This window comes from Cucurbita moschata, unplaced genomic scaffold (assembly GCF_002738365.1).
Source record: "Cucurbita moschata cultivar Rifu unplaced genomic scaffold, Cmos_1.0 Cmo_Scf00003, whole genome shotgun sequence".
Classification (NCBI taxonomy): Eukaryota; Viridiplantae; Streptophyta; class Magnoliopsida; order Cucurbitales; family Cucurbitaceae; genus Cucurbita; species Cucurbita moschata.
In genome coordinates, this window is record NW_019268519.1 from 823,744 (window position 1) to 839,648 (window position 15,905).

Consider the following 15,905-nt stretch of genomic DNA (forward strand, 5'->3'; position numbering starts at 1 on the left):
GCAACGCATTTTAAAAACCTCGAGAGGAATCTCGAAAAGGGAAAGTCCAAACAGTACAATATATACTAACGGTAGCTTAGACCGGACATTTCACTAACGTCTCGTGTCCAATTAACTTAAATCCATAGCCGCTTGTTGGTTATGACCCATGTCCTTGGCATCATAGTTGATTAGAGATTGGGAAAAGGAAAAATTACTTAAGAAAATTGCCTGAAAATGACATTGTTCTACTTAATAATTGGATTTGCATAATCTTATATAATTAAACAAGAATCAAAGGCAGATCTACATTAAACAACGTTAAGCTTCATCCCATCTACAAAAAAAAGGTATGCTTGAATTCATGATCTTATAGACTAACTTTGTCCATCTCCCTCCTCAGAGCATTGGCTCTCACCAAGCTTCCAATTGTATTGACAGCCAATTTCAAGTCCTCCAATGGATTCCCAGGCACCACTTTCTTGTACAAGTAGCTGTCGAATGTCATCTTCTGCACATACTCATCCGCGCACATCTCCACAAAAGCTTCCCTCGCCGGATTCGACCTGTAAAACACCTTCTGCAACACGTCCAGAACTTTGTACGTCGGCCAGTAAGTTTTATCCCACTTCTCCAAGTACTTCCTCAGGTCCGATTCCTCCACCATTCTCTTCCCATTCTCCGACCCCTCCACGATGGCCTCCGCGCACATTCGCCCGCTCTTTGCTGCGAAGTATATGCCCTCGCCTGAGCATTTCGTCACATACCCAGCTGCATCGCCCACCAGTGCCACTCTCCCAGCCAGCCGCCGTGGACGAGGGTGTTCTGGGATTGGATGTGCTTCAACTCGGATGATCTTGCCGCCTAAGATCTTGTCCTTCGCTCTGTTTCGTGTGGCTATTTGAAACTTCTTGATGTCGGCTTTGTGAGTCACTGTGCCGGTGCCGACCGCCACGTGGTCGCATTTCGGGAACACCCAACCGTAGAAATCCGGCGATACGTCGTCACCTACGTACATCTCAGCAAGATTCTCGTAGTACACCATTTTGTCGTCGGGGATCTTGATTCTCTCCTGAAATGAAATTACAAACCCCCAATTCTCTAATTCAGCACAGTTCAATCTATTTTGATCCTAGCCTCTCCATAATTTCTCCTACATTAAGCCCTAAATCCAGAAATCGATTTACCTGGAATGCGATGGCGTAGTCGTAATCGCCGGCGTCAATGGCCTTGGCGACGCGAGAATTGGCTCCGTCGGCACCGATCACGGCGTCCACCTCCAATGTCTTCTTCTCTCCGATACCACCTTTCTTCCCGTCGTAAGAAGTGTAATGAAGGACATACGGCGCATTTCGTTCCTTCGGGAGCTCCAATTTCATGACCAAGCCATTAATCACATTAGCCCCATTCTCAGCAGCTCGATCGCGAAGATACGCATCCAGAACCTCACGCCGAACCATCCCAATGTACTCGTGAGGTTTTAGGGTTTGGCCGATGTCGACTGCAACGTTCGACGGAGAAATCATCTTCATCTTCGTGACACGGCGATCAATCAGGTCCAACGGGAGATCGAACTCGCCAACCATACACAGGGGAATCGCACCACCGCATGGCTTGCAGTTGTCAAGCTTCCTCTCAAACAGAAAAGTCTCCACGCCTCCCTTGGCGAGAGTTTCGGCGGCCGATCCTCCGGCAGGGCCACCACCCACCACCGCGACTCTGAGGTTGCGTCCGTTGATTTTAGGGCTAGTTTTGGCAGCAGCAACATAAAACCGGCGCAGAGATTTGGGGTTCGGGTTGGCCTTAGTTTGGGTGACGAAATGGGGCTTCTCCGGCGTAGATTGGCGGAGGCCAATGAAGGATTTGAGGGCGACGGAGGCCATTTCGTCGAGCAGGGGAGTGGAGCTCGAAGTGAAGTAATGGCTGTGAGAGTTAGTTGGATGATTTTTATATATTTAATGGATATGGTTGGAGATATGAGTGAGCGTTGGCCGTTGGATGTTGAGAATGGACGGTCGATATTAGAAAAGGATAATTGTACTGGATTTTCAGGATTACCCTTTTTCTTCTTTTCCCTTATATTTTTTTATTTTTAATTCTAATTACAATTGAGTGACTGGTACTGCCACGTCACCACGGTTTCGTGTCTACTTCTTCCGCCTGAGGAAAGATGTCGTACATGCAGCTCAGCCAATTAATTTATCCCACGCTGCCGTACTTATTATTAATATTAATATAATTAAGTACACATATTAATAGTCTTATGCTATATTAAATTATTAGATTAAATTAAGACAAAAAAAAGGTCTTAATTTGGTAATTACTCTTACGTGGACCAATAGCGTAAGCTTTTAGATTGAAAAGTATTCTTGGTGGGGACAGGGAGATAAGAATTCTCGCACGTGTCGAATTTTGCAGACGTGGAGGATGATTAGACATATTAGTTTAACAAGTTGGAGAATATAAGAATGAGAAGGAACATGTGGCTGGTAATGAAACTAAGGGGATGACGTGGCATCCACCTATTGCTTAAACGGATCAAAAACGCGGACCAAGTTGCCCAATGCCAGCAGAGACTCCCAATATCCAATTCCTCTTTATTTATTTATATTTTTTTCTTTTCACTTTCATCTTCTTTTGGTCTACAAAAATGCTGGAAATGAAGGACTCTGCCATTAGAATTTTCGGCAAGAAGATTCCGCTTCCGGCCGACTTTGAAGCTCCGTTGATGCAAAGCGATGATTTGGATTCAAGCTCCGAGAAAGAAAATCGAGACGGAGCAGTAGAAAAGGTACAGTTCAGTTGATCCTGGTTTTGTGTACTCTGTTTTCCTGATTCCTGAATTCGACCTGTTTGTTTTTATGGAATTTGGTATCCCTCCAACTGAGTTGGATCTTCCGGAACTACAGTACTCTGCGAGGAACATGGCGGTTGGTGTGTTGACCGTTTAGATGTACTTTAGATTTTGTTTTTTTCGGTTTTTGATGCTTCGAGCTAGGGAAAGTTTCCGCAATCTTTTGAGATTCAAATGAAAAAAACACTGAATCAATCTACATAAATCGATGATTTGTTATTCGTACAAGAAAATTGTCCTACCAAGGTCTCAATCAACTACGAGTTCTGCGATAATCAAGCTAGAGTTCTAATTATTCGACCATTGAACTTCGAATTCCATTCATCTTGATTATCATTTTCTTTTGAATATCCTATTCCGTGCAACTAGTTCCAATTTTCAGGATGCAGTTGTAGGCAACTTTGGAAACAAGTGGGAATTAAATATCATTACTCTTCGTTCTTCTAGGTTATTATACTGCCAACTAGTTTCCTTAATCTGCTATTGATTTCTGATATGTAGATTCAAATTTATTTGGTATCTATAACTGATAAATCGTATTAAGAACTGTTCCAATTTTCAGGATGCAGTTGTTGGAAAAGCCACCGAGAGTTCAGCTGCAAAAGAGGAAACTATTCATGGTTCAGAGGATTATGCATGTGTAAAAACAGCAAATGAGGCGCACATGAATCCTGAAGTGTTATCAGCTGATGAAAATGATAAGCTCGCAGCAAGCAAAACTGAGAAAGAACAGAATGATGCACCCAACTCGAAAGAGAGGCTGAAGAAACCAGATAAGATACTTCCATGTCCCCGCTGCAATAGCATGGAAACCAAGTTTTGTTATTACAATAATTATAATGTCAATCAACCACGCCATTTTTGCAAAGCCTGTCAAAGATATTGGACTGAAGGCGGTACCATCAGGAATGTCCCTGTTGGAGCTGGCCGCCGAAAAAACAAGAACTCTGCCTCACACTACCGACACATTACAATCTCAGAGGCTCTTCGAGCTGCACAAATTGATGTTCCCATTGAGGTCAACCACCTAGCATCAAAAGGCAATGGACGAGTCCTCAATTTCAGTGTAAGCGCACCTGTATGTGAATCTATGGTCAATGTATTAAATCCTGCAGAAAGAAAGGTCTTGAATGGAACAAGGAATGAATTTGAGGGAGCCAAAGGACCTTGTGAGGGTGGGGAAACTGGTGATGATTGTTCTAGTGCATCTTCAGTAACAATGTCAAGCTCAATGGAGAATGGAGCCAGGAGGTTCCCTCAAGAACCACAGATGCAGAACATCAATGGTTGCCCTTCTCAAATCCCATGTCTTCCTGGTGTTCCTTGGCCTTGTTCATGGACTGCACCAATACCTCCACCAGCCTTCTGCCCTCCTGGAGTTCCTTTATCACTCTACCCTGCAACATATTGGAGTTGCAATGCTCCAGGTTCTTGGAATATTCCTTGGTTCACTCCACAACCCTGTCCTCCAATCCCTGGTCCAAATTCTCCGACGCTAGGGAAGCATTCGAGAGACGGCGACGAACTCCAGGCTGATAATTCCGGGATGGAAAATCCTCCAAAACAGAAAAATGGATCTGTTTTGGTTCCCAAAACTTTAAGGATTGATGATCCAAACGAAGCTGCTATGAGTTCAATATGGGAGACACTTGGTATTAAGAATGATTCAATCAAAGCTGTTGATCTGTCTAATGTTTTCCAATCAAAGGGCGACCAAAAGAGTAACGTTTCTGAAGTGTTGTCTCCAGTTTTGCAAGCCAACCCTGCAGCCTTGTCAAGATCTCTTACTTTCCACGAGCGGTCGTGAATGGTATTTTTGATTTTCCAGGTTCATTGTAAAAGAAATCTTAAGTTAAGAAGCTTAAGCATGAAGTGGATACAAGCATCAATCTCAAGCTTCTTCTGCCCAAGAAGCAATCCAGTTTTCCAAGAATCCCGGAATTGTTATCTCTATAGAAAGAGTAGCTGCCATTATCAAGCCATCCTTTTGTACATATCTTTACATATGTGAATAACCGATGTAGAGTGGCAGCTAAGGATTCTCAGATGTATAAAAATGCAGCCAAAAGATTGCTTCAGTTTTGATACTATTGGCAGTCCATTCCATCCGAACCCAAACTTCAAATCCTTGTTTTGATAATTCACCTGGAAATATTTTGAAGAACACAGGAAGGGAAGTGCATAGCCAAAGGGCTGATAACTGTCATTGTCAAAAAGGTGAAAATGCATTTCAATATCTCTAGAATGATGCCAACAGCCAGAGCAACATGTGATATTCCATACAGCTAAGCTTTGAAAAAGTAGAGGGGCAGTTTGGTGAGCACCAAAAAGGCTGAGCAATACAAGTCACAAATCCTAGAGGGATGCCTAGATCTTTCAACACTCGTTAGTTCACATCAACTAAAGATAACAAAGCAAAAGTTAAGCCCCTTTCCTCCTCAATCCCAACAAAACTCCAAGGCTACTTGCTTTAAAAGACTGTCATGGAAACACTTTTCTTTTCCACTCTTTTCCCTTTCATATGGTAGAAGAAACAAAGTTGGATGAAAGATTCCACATTGGTCGAAGAGTATAACGAAACATTCCCTATAAGGATGTGAAAACCTCTCTTTAGCAGACACATTTTAAAACTGTGAGATTGATAGCGATATGCAACGGGCAAAAACAGACAATATCTGCTGGTGGTGGGTTTGAGCTGTTACCAATGGTATCAGAGCCGGGCACCGGGTGGTGCACCGGCGAGGACGTTGGCCCCCTAGAGAGGTGGATTGTGAGATCTTACATTGATTAGAGAGTAGAACGAAGCATTTCTTATAAGGGTACGAAAACCTCTCCCTAGCAGACGTTTTTTAAAACCATGAAGCTGACAATGATACGTAACAAGCCAAAGCGGACAACATTTGCCAGGAAGAGAGAAAAAAAAGATATTTGACTGGTTGAATGTAGACCAAAACTTGTATTTTCACATAACAAAAGTATGAACGTCGTGGCGGTCGTCGTCATCACTAATCCATTAGCAAAGAAATACATAGATATTTTGTTGGTAGGGTGAAATCTAGACCCCATATTACGCAGAAAATCTGGTGCTATAGGAGCTAGAAGCCAAGGCCACAAATCACTCTTGGCATTTCTCTATTTCCTTTTGCTCTTTTCTTCCCTTTGTGAAAACCACCGTCCATCGCATCACATCCATACGCTCATCCTTCGGTTTAGTTCTGTGGAAAGCTACAGAATTCATTACACTGAAACTCTCAGGCAACCAAATAAACAGAGAGTTCATTCTGTGTCTGGATCACTGAAGTTGCACCCAAAGAGAATGGGTTATCAACTTTACACTGTGATTTGCATTATATTTTTACTCCGATTAGTGCTATTTCCACTAACATCAAGTGCTTGCTTTGAAATATCTGAAAAAAGAAAACCCTTTGTTTATGTAATCTGATTACTTTTATCTCAAATTATTGGTTTTTCTGCCAAAGTTGACTTTGTTCAGAAGAAGTTGCGTAGAGTCAACTTCCCACTATAATCCCTCTTTTGTTTATGCTTTCTATGCCATATTCTTCCTAACTTTTGATTTGAAATATTAACAAAAACACTATAAACTTTTTGACCCATTAAAATTTTAGGGACCAAAATAAAATCTAAATAGAGTCGAGAACCAAATTAGAATTTATCCAATTAGAAATATCGATAAAAATAAGATTAAAAAATGATGAAAAAATTATTCGAAAAGGTCAAAGTTACTTAATGAACTGGTTTCTTACTGTTCTTATCATTTTGATTGAACCACAAGAAGAAGGGTGGGTATGGGGTGTGAAGCATCACTTCCCCATTACGCAAAGAATGAGAGGAAAGGAACACCCAATGTATTTCCTGCCTCACAGTGGGATTGCTAAGAATTTTAACTTGACAAATGCATTCACAGCTTGCACATACTCTGCCTTTTCTTTCACTTCTTTCTTTTCCCATATGATGCCCTTCTTAACCCTTCAATCATAGGATCTACACAAATCAAACATGTTACTATGAAATAAACGAACTCGTTTGCATACGCAATTCGTTCATACCCGATACGCATAAAGGAATGGAATAAGAACATAAGAAAAATTCCCTACTTTTATCATTTCAATCTTTTATTGTTAAGTTCCCATGTATCGCACTGGAATCAATTCTACTCAAGATAATAATATAATAACTCGATGAGTCACTGAATTCTGCACCCTCCTGGGTCTTGTCCACGATGTACATTGCCATAGGCAGACAGTTCAAGAAGGTCCATGTCTCGACCTGTAAGTGATTTAAACCAATTGGCCATATGATACCATTACCAAGGTGTAAAATCATAATCTATTGCAGTTAAACAAAAGTAGTGTACCTGAAACCCGGCAGTAAGAGCTTTTCTGAATTAGTTCTGCTCTTGAAAGTTCAGTACGGTTTCCCTTCGATCGATTAACAGTTGCCTAAATTGTAGATGATACAGTCATCAAACGAAAATAAGAATTCTTTCTTGGAAGTAATGTTTTTTTCTTTTCTTTCCTTCTAAAAACCACTCACTCCTAGCCTAATAAGCACGGATACAGATTCATATATGACAGATACGGTGACAAATCATTTTTTAAAAACTAGAACAAGAACACGTCCTCTAGGACACGTTTATTAAAATATATATCATTTTTATACAAGAAAGAAATCCAAAGTCAATAAATTATGCATTTATATGCTTAACAAAAGTTTGATGTATTTTACTCTCAAAATTTACTACTTTTGTACTAACTGTCATGTGTCTATTTAGGATACTTAAAAGTGTTCGATATGTATATATATCTATTGTGCTAACTGTTTAATACGTGTCCAAGTGTCCAACATGTGTCGAACACAAACATACTAATGCTAGCAAAACTAAAGTATACGTGCTTCTCGACTCCTAGCATTAGCAATGATATTCCAGAAGGTATTTAAACATTTTAATGATTGTGGTATAAATGTATTTAAAAGAAATCTTTCTTAGAACACTCATTCTAAGAAATTTAATTAAAATCTTTGGGTGTTTGGTTACATTTTCTTAATAAGTGATTATAATCAAGTTTGTTTTCTTGCACTATATCTAAAAGTGATTCTACAAATGTCAAAAAACAATAAAGTAATTCCCGATCAATTACTTACAATCACTTTTCGATAATCAAATTCAAGCACCTTACATTAATTTTTAAATATATATTACACTTTTTTTTCCCTCTAAAATTACTTAGAAAGTTAATCTAAATGCACAGTAAGTGTATTAGCCAGAATGCTATGTGATCGTGCTTCCGTCCCAGATCAGTAACACCCCGACTTTACAAGAATGTAAATCGAGTCCTTAGAAATAAACAACACCCAAGTGAAAAAAAAGGGGGGGTGTTCTCTAACACATGGTAGATAGAATATCTGAATAGAGAATTTAAATTATAACCTAGCAAGTAACTCACTATAGTAAACTCTTTAAAAGACAGATACCAGGTTAAGCACAGTCAACTAAGCATTAAGAACTTCTTTGTATCAGCACCTCACACATTATTAAGCATCATAACAACCAGTAGCTACCAAAGAAACTCCCAGAATCTTAATTATTTCTTCATTCCTAAACATGCACAATAACATTTCTGTCCTCTTAAATATAATACTCTCTTAGTCCAATTAGTTTGAAGGAATAATGCCTAAACTAATCAATTTCAAGTATATGATGCTTAAACTAAGCGAAGGTTGAGTATGGTACTAAATGAAGTTTGGATGGCATAAGGGAAAGTCATTAGGACTATTACCTGCAAAACCTGACAATTTTCCAGTGTGCTTTTTCCTCCCTGCAATTTGAAATATTCAAACTCAATCTCTCAAGAGTAACGCAAAACAGTAACAGAATTTAGAAAGAAACATACATGCCAAAATTGACTTCTTAACAAGTAGCCTCTCAGAATCTGATACTCAACTTTTCAAAAGAAAAAAGGGGAAAAAAAGGAGAGAAAGGAAAAATAAAGTGATACTCGAGGGATGAATGACGGAATAGTCATCTTAGTCATATACTCAGTTTGGGCTTGGATGAGGAGACCCCAAACCCCCTTTAAAATTTGTAAGCCACAAAGAAGTTCATGCTTACTTAATTGACAGTACCATTCTTCTCTTAACACATTTAGTTGCAAATTCTAAGCTTCCACTCGTATAAGCTTTTAGACCAATTAGTATGTCATTTTCCTATGTTATAGCTCGGTAAAGTGCAAGAAAACTTAGGAAGAAATAAGCATGAAAGCAATATTTGTGCATAAATCTCCTGGGTCCGATAGAAGAGAAGATTATAACAGACAGAATTCCACAACCATTTAATAACATCAAAAGTTCAATACTGTAATTCTAAGCAATTGAGTAAATACATCATGTACATGTGATAATCTAAATAAAACTGGAAATGAAATATTTTCAGGTCGCAATACATTAAAATGACAGCAAAATGACAGCCAAATCCATAATGTAGAAAGCAGAACCCACCAACAAGTCAAATATACAAAACCAAGAGCACACTCAAGTCAAATATACAAAACCAAGAGCACACTCAAGTAGAATTGAAAGTAATATGACCCGTTAGGAATCATGATCCTCCATAATGATATTATCCACTTTGAGCATTAGCTCTCGTGGCTTTGCTTTTGGTCTTCCCAAAAAATCTCATACTAATGGAGATGTATTCATGATCATCCCCTTAATTAGCCCATGTGGGTCTCCCACCCAACAATCCTCACGATCCTCCCCTCGGACAAAGTACACCATAGAGCCTCCATTAAAGCCTATGTAGCCCTCGAACAGCCTCCACTTAATCGAGGCTTGACTCCTTTTTCTAGAACCCTCGAATAAAGTACACCCTTTGTTCAACACTTGAGTCACTTTTGACTACACCTTCAAGGCTCACAATTCTTTGTTCAACAATTGAGGATTCTATTAACATTGCTAAGTTAAGGGCATGACTCTAATACCATGTTAGGAATCACATAAATTCACAACGGTATGATATTGTCCACTTTGAGCAATAGCTCTCATAGCTTTATTTTGGTCTTCCCAAAAGGCTATAGTCCCACGATCATTCCCTTGATGACCCATGTGGGACTCCCTCCCAACAATGACCATAACCATGTCTCTAATAAGCAACTATAAAAGGTTCTTGCTCATTTCCATCATACAGCCTACATTACGATAGCAAACACAAAGCACTTCACAACAATCCAGTCCCATACTCAACAAAATACAAGAAACGCCAAAAAAAAAAATAATAATAATAATAAAATAAAATAAAAGAGGAATACCAACGAAACATCTGGAGTAAAGAGTAGAATCGATAAGGGGAAGTACCTTAGAGTAAGGCAAAATATGATCATAGTCATGACAAAGACAACCGGGGCAGCCAACAAGCTTTCGGAAAACAGTGTTACCAAGAGCATCTCGGCGCCACCGATCTGGGTCCCTTCCTTTAATCTTCTCGGCCTTATCCCAACATTGCTGCTTCACACTGTAAGGAAAGCTCCGGGGATTGTAGTCTGAAACTGAGTCATCGGGAGAGAGTTTTAGGTCTCCGAGGAGATTGGCTTCGCTGGTGACAAGGTCACGGTCCAGAAGGGAAGTAGAGGGGCTGAGCCTCGATGAGTGAGACCCATGACGCCTCGATTCGAACCTCTTTGAAGGACTGGTTCGGTCCCTAAGCGGTGATGAGGGGCGAGTTTTCTTCTTCGATTCTTTGCTCGACCTCATCTCATCATTCGGTCGTTGGCGGATAATTTGAGCGGTAATAATGGTAAGTGGCCCTTGTTTCGTTTCACTTGTTAAACGACGTGTCGTCTAAGGATTATTGAATAATTCCCCCCCCACCCCAAAAAAAATCGACTTTATAAATATTTTTCATCATCTTTTTTTAATTTCTTTGTGCAACTAAATTAACCAATAAATATAAATATATATATATATATATATCTACATTTTGTACTCTAAAATAAAAAATAATTTTAAACTTTAAAAAAGCCATTCAAATTTTTCTTAAGTCGAAAAAAATGCTTTTCATTTGGTTTATTTCATACCCGAATCATCTTGAATTATATATAATATTAATATTATTATGTCTATATAAAGATTTAGACTAGTATTATTTTGAGATATGAATCCATTATTATTTTGTATTTGTCTGAACACAATTGAAAAAAAAATTTGTAATAGAGATTTTGTAGTATGAGACATACACTTGTAAATACTTTGATTACAGGGATTTGCCCGTGGATGTAAGGGAATTTCTTCTCTAAGAACCATGTAAATCTTTGTATCTCTTTATTTAATTACTATTCGTGTGAGCGTTTGAGTACGATCGATTTTGTTTCCGTTTCCACTATAACTATTGGTATCATAGCATTTTGGTTGTGACATTTAGTTGCAACAAATTCAACATGTGCCTTAATGAACAATAGAGTCAACCTACGTGTTCGCTGACAATGGAATTCAAGCTGTTTTTTTGGGCTCGAGGTAATAATTTGACAAACTAATCCTCAAGAAATTCCTTATAAAGAATTGAACTCGCCCATGCATAGACATGAAACTCACTCTTACTCAATTTGACACCTTAACATACCATTAGAGTATTTGGACAAAATATTAATATCAGCTACGCCTCAAATTCGTACTGCCAAGCTCGAGTGTAATATCCCCAAAGTTGATTTGAATATTAAAAAGATGAATGTTGTTGAAGGAGGTGATACCCCAATTCATGAGTGAAGGATCATGATCATGTCATTTAAACAACAACATCCAAGCCCACCCCCTGTACACGGATATCCACATTCCCCATTGCAACACACTCTCTCAAAACAATTCTTTTCAAGTTCATTTCAACAACAACCTTCAAACCCAAATTTAGTTGCCACCGAATGTCTGGACAATGGTGTTGTGCCATGGGTCAGAAATGTGCTGCAAAAGGTTCTCAAATGGCCCCTTTCCGGTCACATTATGTTGCACGATGAACCCCAAAAACGCCAACATTGCGAGCCTCCCTGTACCAAAAACCCAATTCACAGCATCGTAAGCCACAGCCTCTAAGATCAACATATAAAATCTGGGTTTTCTTTTTGAAGATCTTACCATTGGCGATTTCCTTCTCTTTGGCTTCAAGAGTGGGAGCGAAGTTCAGGGGGTTGAAAATGCCACCAGGGTACCCCACTTCATTTGGGGGCAAACTGTATTGCTTGAAAATGGGGTCTTGGTTCACGCTTCCTGGGTTTTTAATGTCCTGCCATCTCCGGATTTCGACGTAATGGAACAGGATGAACTCGATCACGAACAGAGTGGAAGACGACGCGAAGTACTCTGCTTTTCCGGCGTCGTACCATTGAGGCGCGTTGATGATTCCGATCTTCGTGAAAACCTCCGGCAGAAGCATTCCGGCCACACCCAGCATCGCCCACCGCCCGTTCACGAGCTCCGCTTGCACGAACCACCTCAAATTCTCTGGGTCCTCCGCTAGACCCAGTGGGTCGAATCCGTTGTCGCCGGCAAGACTGCATTTTACGCGAAGGATTAAATTATTACGAATCTGAATATAAAAGGAGCTAAATTTATGTTTATGGCATTACCTGCCATTTAAGTACGCCGGAGATGGCAGACCAGGCAACCACTCTCCCTTCTTGGCTTCAACCTTGAACGATGAAGACGGCGAAGCAGCCACCGGTTTAACCGACAGCTCGCGGTGGAGTTTACCGAAAGACCCAGTAAGGAACCTCGATCGGGAGGCGAATGGCCGGAAAACGGCGGCGGAAGCTTGAGTGGTGACGGTGGCCATTTCTCCTTAATGATCTTTTCTTGGGGTTGAGGAAGAAAATGGATATTGCAGGCCTTTGTAACTTCGCTTCAACGCCGTGTTTGTGGTTCTCGTTCGCTCTTCAGATCCGACGGTGGATCGACAAGATTCTCAGGTATCTAACGGTCAAGGAAACGATGGGGCTTATCGCTTTATCCTTTTGAGTAATATCTTCAATATGTTTCTATGTTTTCATTGGATGGATTATGATACTGTGGGGCCATCTCTGTCCTACGTGGAGGGTGTTCTTCAAGAGATACGATTGTGGAAATATACCCACGTGGAATCGTGGCTTTCCAATCTGAGATCGACAGCTGGCTCTTTCATCAGAAGAAATCTCAACTCCACACCACTGTCTTAAGCTCACCAACAAAGTAGTTTTATATATTAAATATTAAATGTTTATGATTGAAAATATTTTTTTATCTTTAAATTTTTTTTATCTCTATTCTCTAGTCTAATTGGGCTTGAGATTATATTTTCGAAGTTTCGTCGGCCCAGGATCAAAGTTGGGCCTCAAAGTTGGGCTAGACAACGCATTTGAAGCCCATAGAACCCAATGACCCAAGGCAAAGCCCAAGGTGGGAATATTATCTCGACACCGGTGGATTCTAAATTAGGGTAACATGGATTCTTGCTATCACATGCTACCAAAACTGCAATCGCATTCTTGATGACAGCGAATTTACGATTGTGCGGCACTCACTTTCCAACGACAAGTGAGCTAAGCTAATTTGTTCTTACGTCGCCTACGGCCACGTATGCTCGAGTCTCTTGCCTCGATTTAATAAGAAAGTTTTAGAAAACGAGAGCATAGAGAGATTTTTGAAAGAGACGTTATTATAAGCAAGTAAGAGAGTAATAACAACAGTATATAATCTTGGGTAGGGAGAAGTTGAATACATATTAACAATTTATGCAATCAAGTGTCAACTTATATTTTAAATCCTTATCCAAATTTAGAAACTGAGGGGATATGATCCATCAAAGTTTCTGTAATTTCTCAAATTTTCGGAAAAGAATCAGTAACAGTCTAGTAGATATTGTCTACTTTAGTCCATTACATATCGTTGTCAGCCTCACGATTTTAAAATGTGAAAGATCCCCTCTTCAATCGATGTAGGATCTCACAATCCACCCCTTGGGAGTCCAATATACTCGCTAACACACCGCCCTGTGTCTAGTTCTGATACCATTTGTAATAGTTCAAGCCACCGCTAGTAGATATTCTCCGCTTTAGCCCACTACATATCGTCGTCAACCTCACAGTTTTAAAACGCGTCTACTAGAGAGAGGTTTTCACACCCTTATAACAAATGTTTCATTCTCTATCCAACGACGTGGGATCTCACATTAGCAACATGATCTCCGTTTACCTTCAATAACCTTCAACCTCTTAACCAAAAACTATGGATCTTTAAAGACTATATCAAATCTCGGTAGAAAAGGTCTCGAATTGGCCCAAATACCAACTTTTTGGTCTCATCGCTTGTCAAGTAGAGGATCGAACTAATTTATATTTAACAAGTCCCTTATTTATATGTTGTTTATAAGTTCAACATCTCATTTAACACAAACTTACATATACTTAAGATATAAGCAGAAAAACAAAGAAGAAAACAACTGAACCAACAAACAACAGAACCAACAAACAACCTCACACTAAACTAATATTATAAACCCCACACAGGTCTAAGCTAACACAAGAAACAAGGTGGCGGGTGTCAAATGCCTACCGCTGCCAGTATCCTCTCACTCTCTCTCTCTCTCTCTCTGCCATTGCCTTAAAACACACACACAGCAGAACCACCCCAAGACCAGACCCAAACCCCACATAATAATATATTCAAACAAACTCCCTCTAAACTACTAATTCTAAACCACAGACCACACTGGAAGAACACATTAAAAGCAGTGCCCATTCCAAAAACACCTATTTTTTAACACAGTTTCCTATAAAGTAACAAGAAAAAGAAAAAACAGGAACGCATCTGTTCTGTTCTGTTCTGTTTTTTTCTTCCCGTTCATGGGAACTGAAGCCCACTATAAGTCTGACCAAAGCTCCACCCAGCTGGTGCTACGTTATTGGATATCACCGTCCGGCCATCTCCGGTGAGCACTTTGAACGACAGGCTCTGTCCATTCAGATATGAATTGCTCTGCCAGTTCTGCCCCCAGTTCCTCGACATTGCTTCCCACCCTGTTTTCGACCCTTTGATCCATACCCCATGAACATCCCCACCTCCACCAACGTTCGTTACAAGAACTAAATTGAAGTACGAATGGCCGTTTATTGTGAATCTCATGCCTCCTTTCTTCTGACAAGACACCCTGCATTTGCATATTCGATTCAGCTTTTGAGTTCAGCATTGAACGAATTAGTCTAGAAGGGCGTGTATTCATACCTTCTGTAAGCCACTGGGACGACGCCTGCTTTGAATTGAGCGATTTGCTGGAAGACGGGCTGGGAGAGGTCGAAATGGTGCTGGGGAGGATTGCACCAGCCGCCGGCGTTGTTGGGGAGTGCATTGTTTGGTGGGCAGAAGTTTGTGGCAGTGACAACAATGGAGTTTGGAAGACACCATTTTGGATCATTTACGCACTTGATTTCAAAGCAAGCACCACAGCTCAGCCCATTGTTGAACAGGGCTGTGCTTAATGCCGCTGTGTTCGTTCCATACCCTTGGCTGTACAGGTTCCCATAGCCACAAGCTCCTCCTGCAAAAACCCAGAAAAAAAAACTAGTTTCAACTTGTGGGTTTCGTAAAAATGTGTTCAAATTGTAGAAAGTTTTGATTTTTTTACGTACCCATTGTGCCAGCCGCGTCGCCCCCACCGTAGAACGTAGCGTGGGCATCAATCCAACCTCCATTGTTGGCACGAACAGAATGACATCCCAAAGAGAGTAGAAGACCCACCAAGAGAGGTCCAAGAAACGCCATTTAACTACACAAAAAACAGTAAACCCCTCGAAAGAAAAACTCTAAATCACCCTAAAAAGTTGGGAAATAGAGAGATTAACTGACCTCTTCAAATGATCCACAACCTGTTTGTGAAAATGCCTGAGAGAAAAAAGAACAAAAAAGAGGCAAAGAAGGCAGAAGGGTTTCGTTGGGGAGGGCAGGGGAGGAAGGTGGGGCATATATAGAGAAACTGGAGAGACCAGAAACGTTATTTGGCGATTGCTTTACCCAACGCCACAGCAAATAACCGACGTGT

The 15,905-nt window shown here is 40.3% G+C and overlaps 5 protein-coding genes across 6 annotated transcripts; 1 reads left to right on the forward strand and 4 right to left on the reverse strand.

Moving 5' to 3' along the window:
* Window positions 1-240: 240 nt before the first annotated feature.
* LOC111440944 (geranylgeranyl diphosphate reductase, chloroplastic-like) lies at window positions 241-1,913 on the reverse strand. Its single transcript, XM_023077779.1, has 2 exons — window positions 1,167-1,913; window positions 241-1,051 (listed from the first exon to the last, which is right to left on the reverse strand). Exons 1-2 carry the CDS (start codon window positions 1,860-1,862, stop codon window positions 350-352), a joined length of 1,398 nt encoding a protein of 465 aa, XP_022933547.1. The 5' UTR covers window positions 1,863-1,913; the 3' UTR covers window positions 241-349.
* A 673-nt stretch (window positions 1,914-2,586) lies between these two features.
* On the forward strand, window positions 2,587-4,920 carry LOC111440945 (cyclic dof factor 3-like). Of its 2 annotated transcripts, XM_023077782.1 has the most exons (3): window positions 2,688-2,770; window positions 3,216-3,280; window positions 3,396-4,920. In XM_023077782.1, exon 3 carries the CDS (start codon window positions 3,498-3,500, stop codon window positions 4,638-4,640), a length of 1,143 nt encoding a protein of 380 aa, XP_022933550.1. In that variant the 5' UTR covers window positions 2,688-2,770; window positions 3,216-3,280; window positions 3,396-3,497; the 3' UTR covers window positions 4,641-4,920. The 2 variants fall into 2 exon arrangements, with proteins under 2 accessions (XP_022933549.1, XP_022933550.1); XM_023077781.1 differs by lacking the exon at window positions 3,216-3,280 and having other exon boundaries at window positions 2,587-2,770.
* A 2,005-nt stretch (window positions 4,921-6,925) lies between these two features.
* On the reverse strand, window positions 6,926-10,640 carry LOC111440950. The gene is made up of 4 exons (XM_023077788.1): window positions 10,205-10,640; window positions 8,632-8,670; window positions 7,209-7,293; window positions 6,926-7,120 (listed from the first exon to the last, which is right to left on the reverse strand). Exons 1-4 carry the CDS (start codon window positions 10,598-10,600, stop codon window positions 7,038-7,040), a joined length of 603 nt encoding a protein of 200 aa, XP_022933556.1. The 5' UTR covers window positions 10,601-10,640; the 3' UTR covers window positions 6,926-7,037.
* Window positions 10,641-11,525: 885 nt separating this feature from the next.
* Window positions 11,526-12,706, reverse strand: LOC111441087 (chlorophyll a-b binding protein P4, chloroplastic). Its single transcript, XM_023078005.1, has 3 exons — window positions 12,463-12,706; window positions 11,972-12,387; window positions 11,526-11,883 (listed from the first exon to the last, which is right to left on the reverse strand). Exons 1-3 carry the CDS (start codon window positions 12,666-12,668, stop codon window positions 11,747-11,749), a joined length of 759 nt encoding a protein of 252 aa, XP_022933773.1. The 5' UTR covers window positions 12,669-12,706; the 3' UTR covers window positions 11,526-11,746.
* A 1,546-nt stretch (window positions 12,707-14,252) lies between these two features.
* On the reverse strand, window positions 14,253-15,822 carry LOC111440830 (expansin-A1-like). Its single transcript, XM_023077633.1, has 4 exons — window positions 15,713-15,822; window positions 15,496-15,632; window positions 15,092-15,404; window positions 14,253-15,017 (listed from the first exon to the last, which is right to left on the reverse strand). The coding sequence occupies exons 2-4, from the start codon at window positions 15,626-15,628 to the stop codon at window positions 14,711-14,713; spliced, it is 753 nt and encodes a 250-aa protein (XP_022933401.1). The 5' UTR covers window positions 15,629-15,632; window positions 15,713-15,822; the 3' UTR covers window positions 14,253-14,710.
* Window positions 15,823-15,905: the final 83 nt, after the last annotated feature.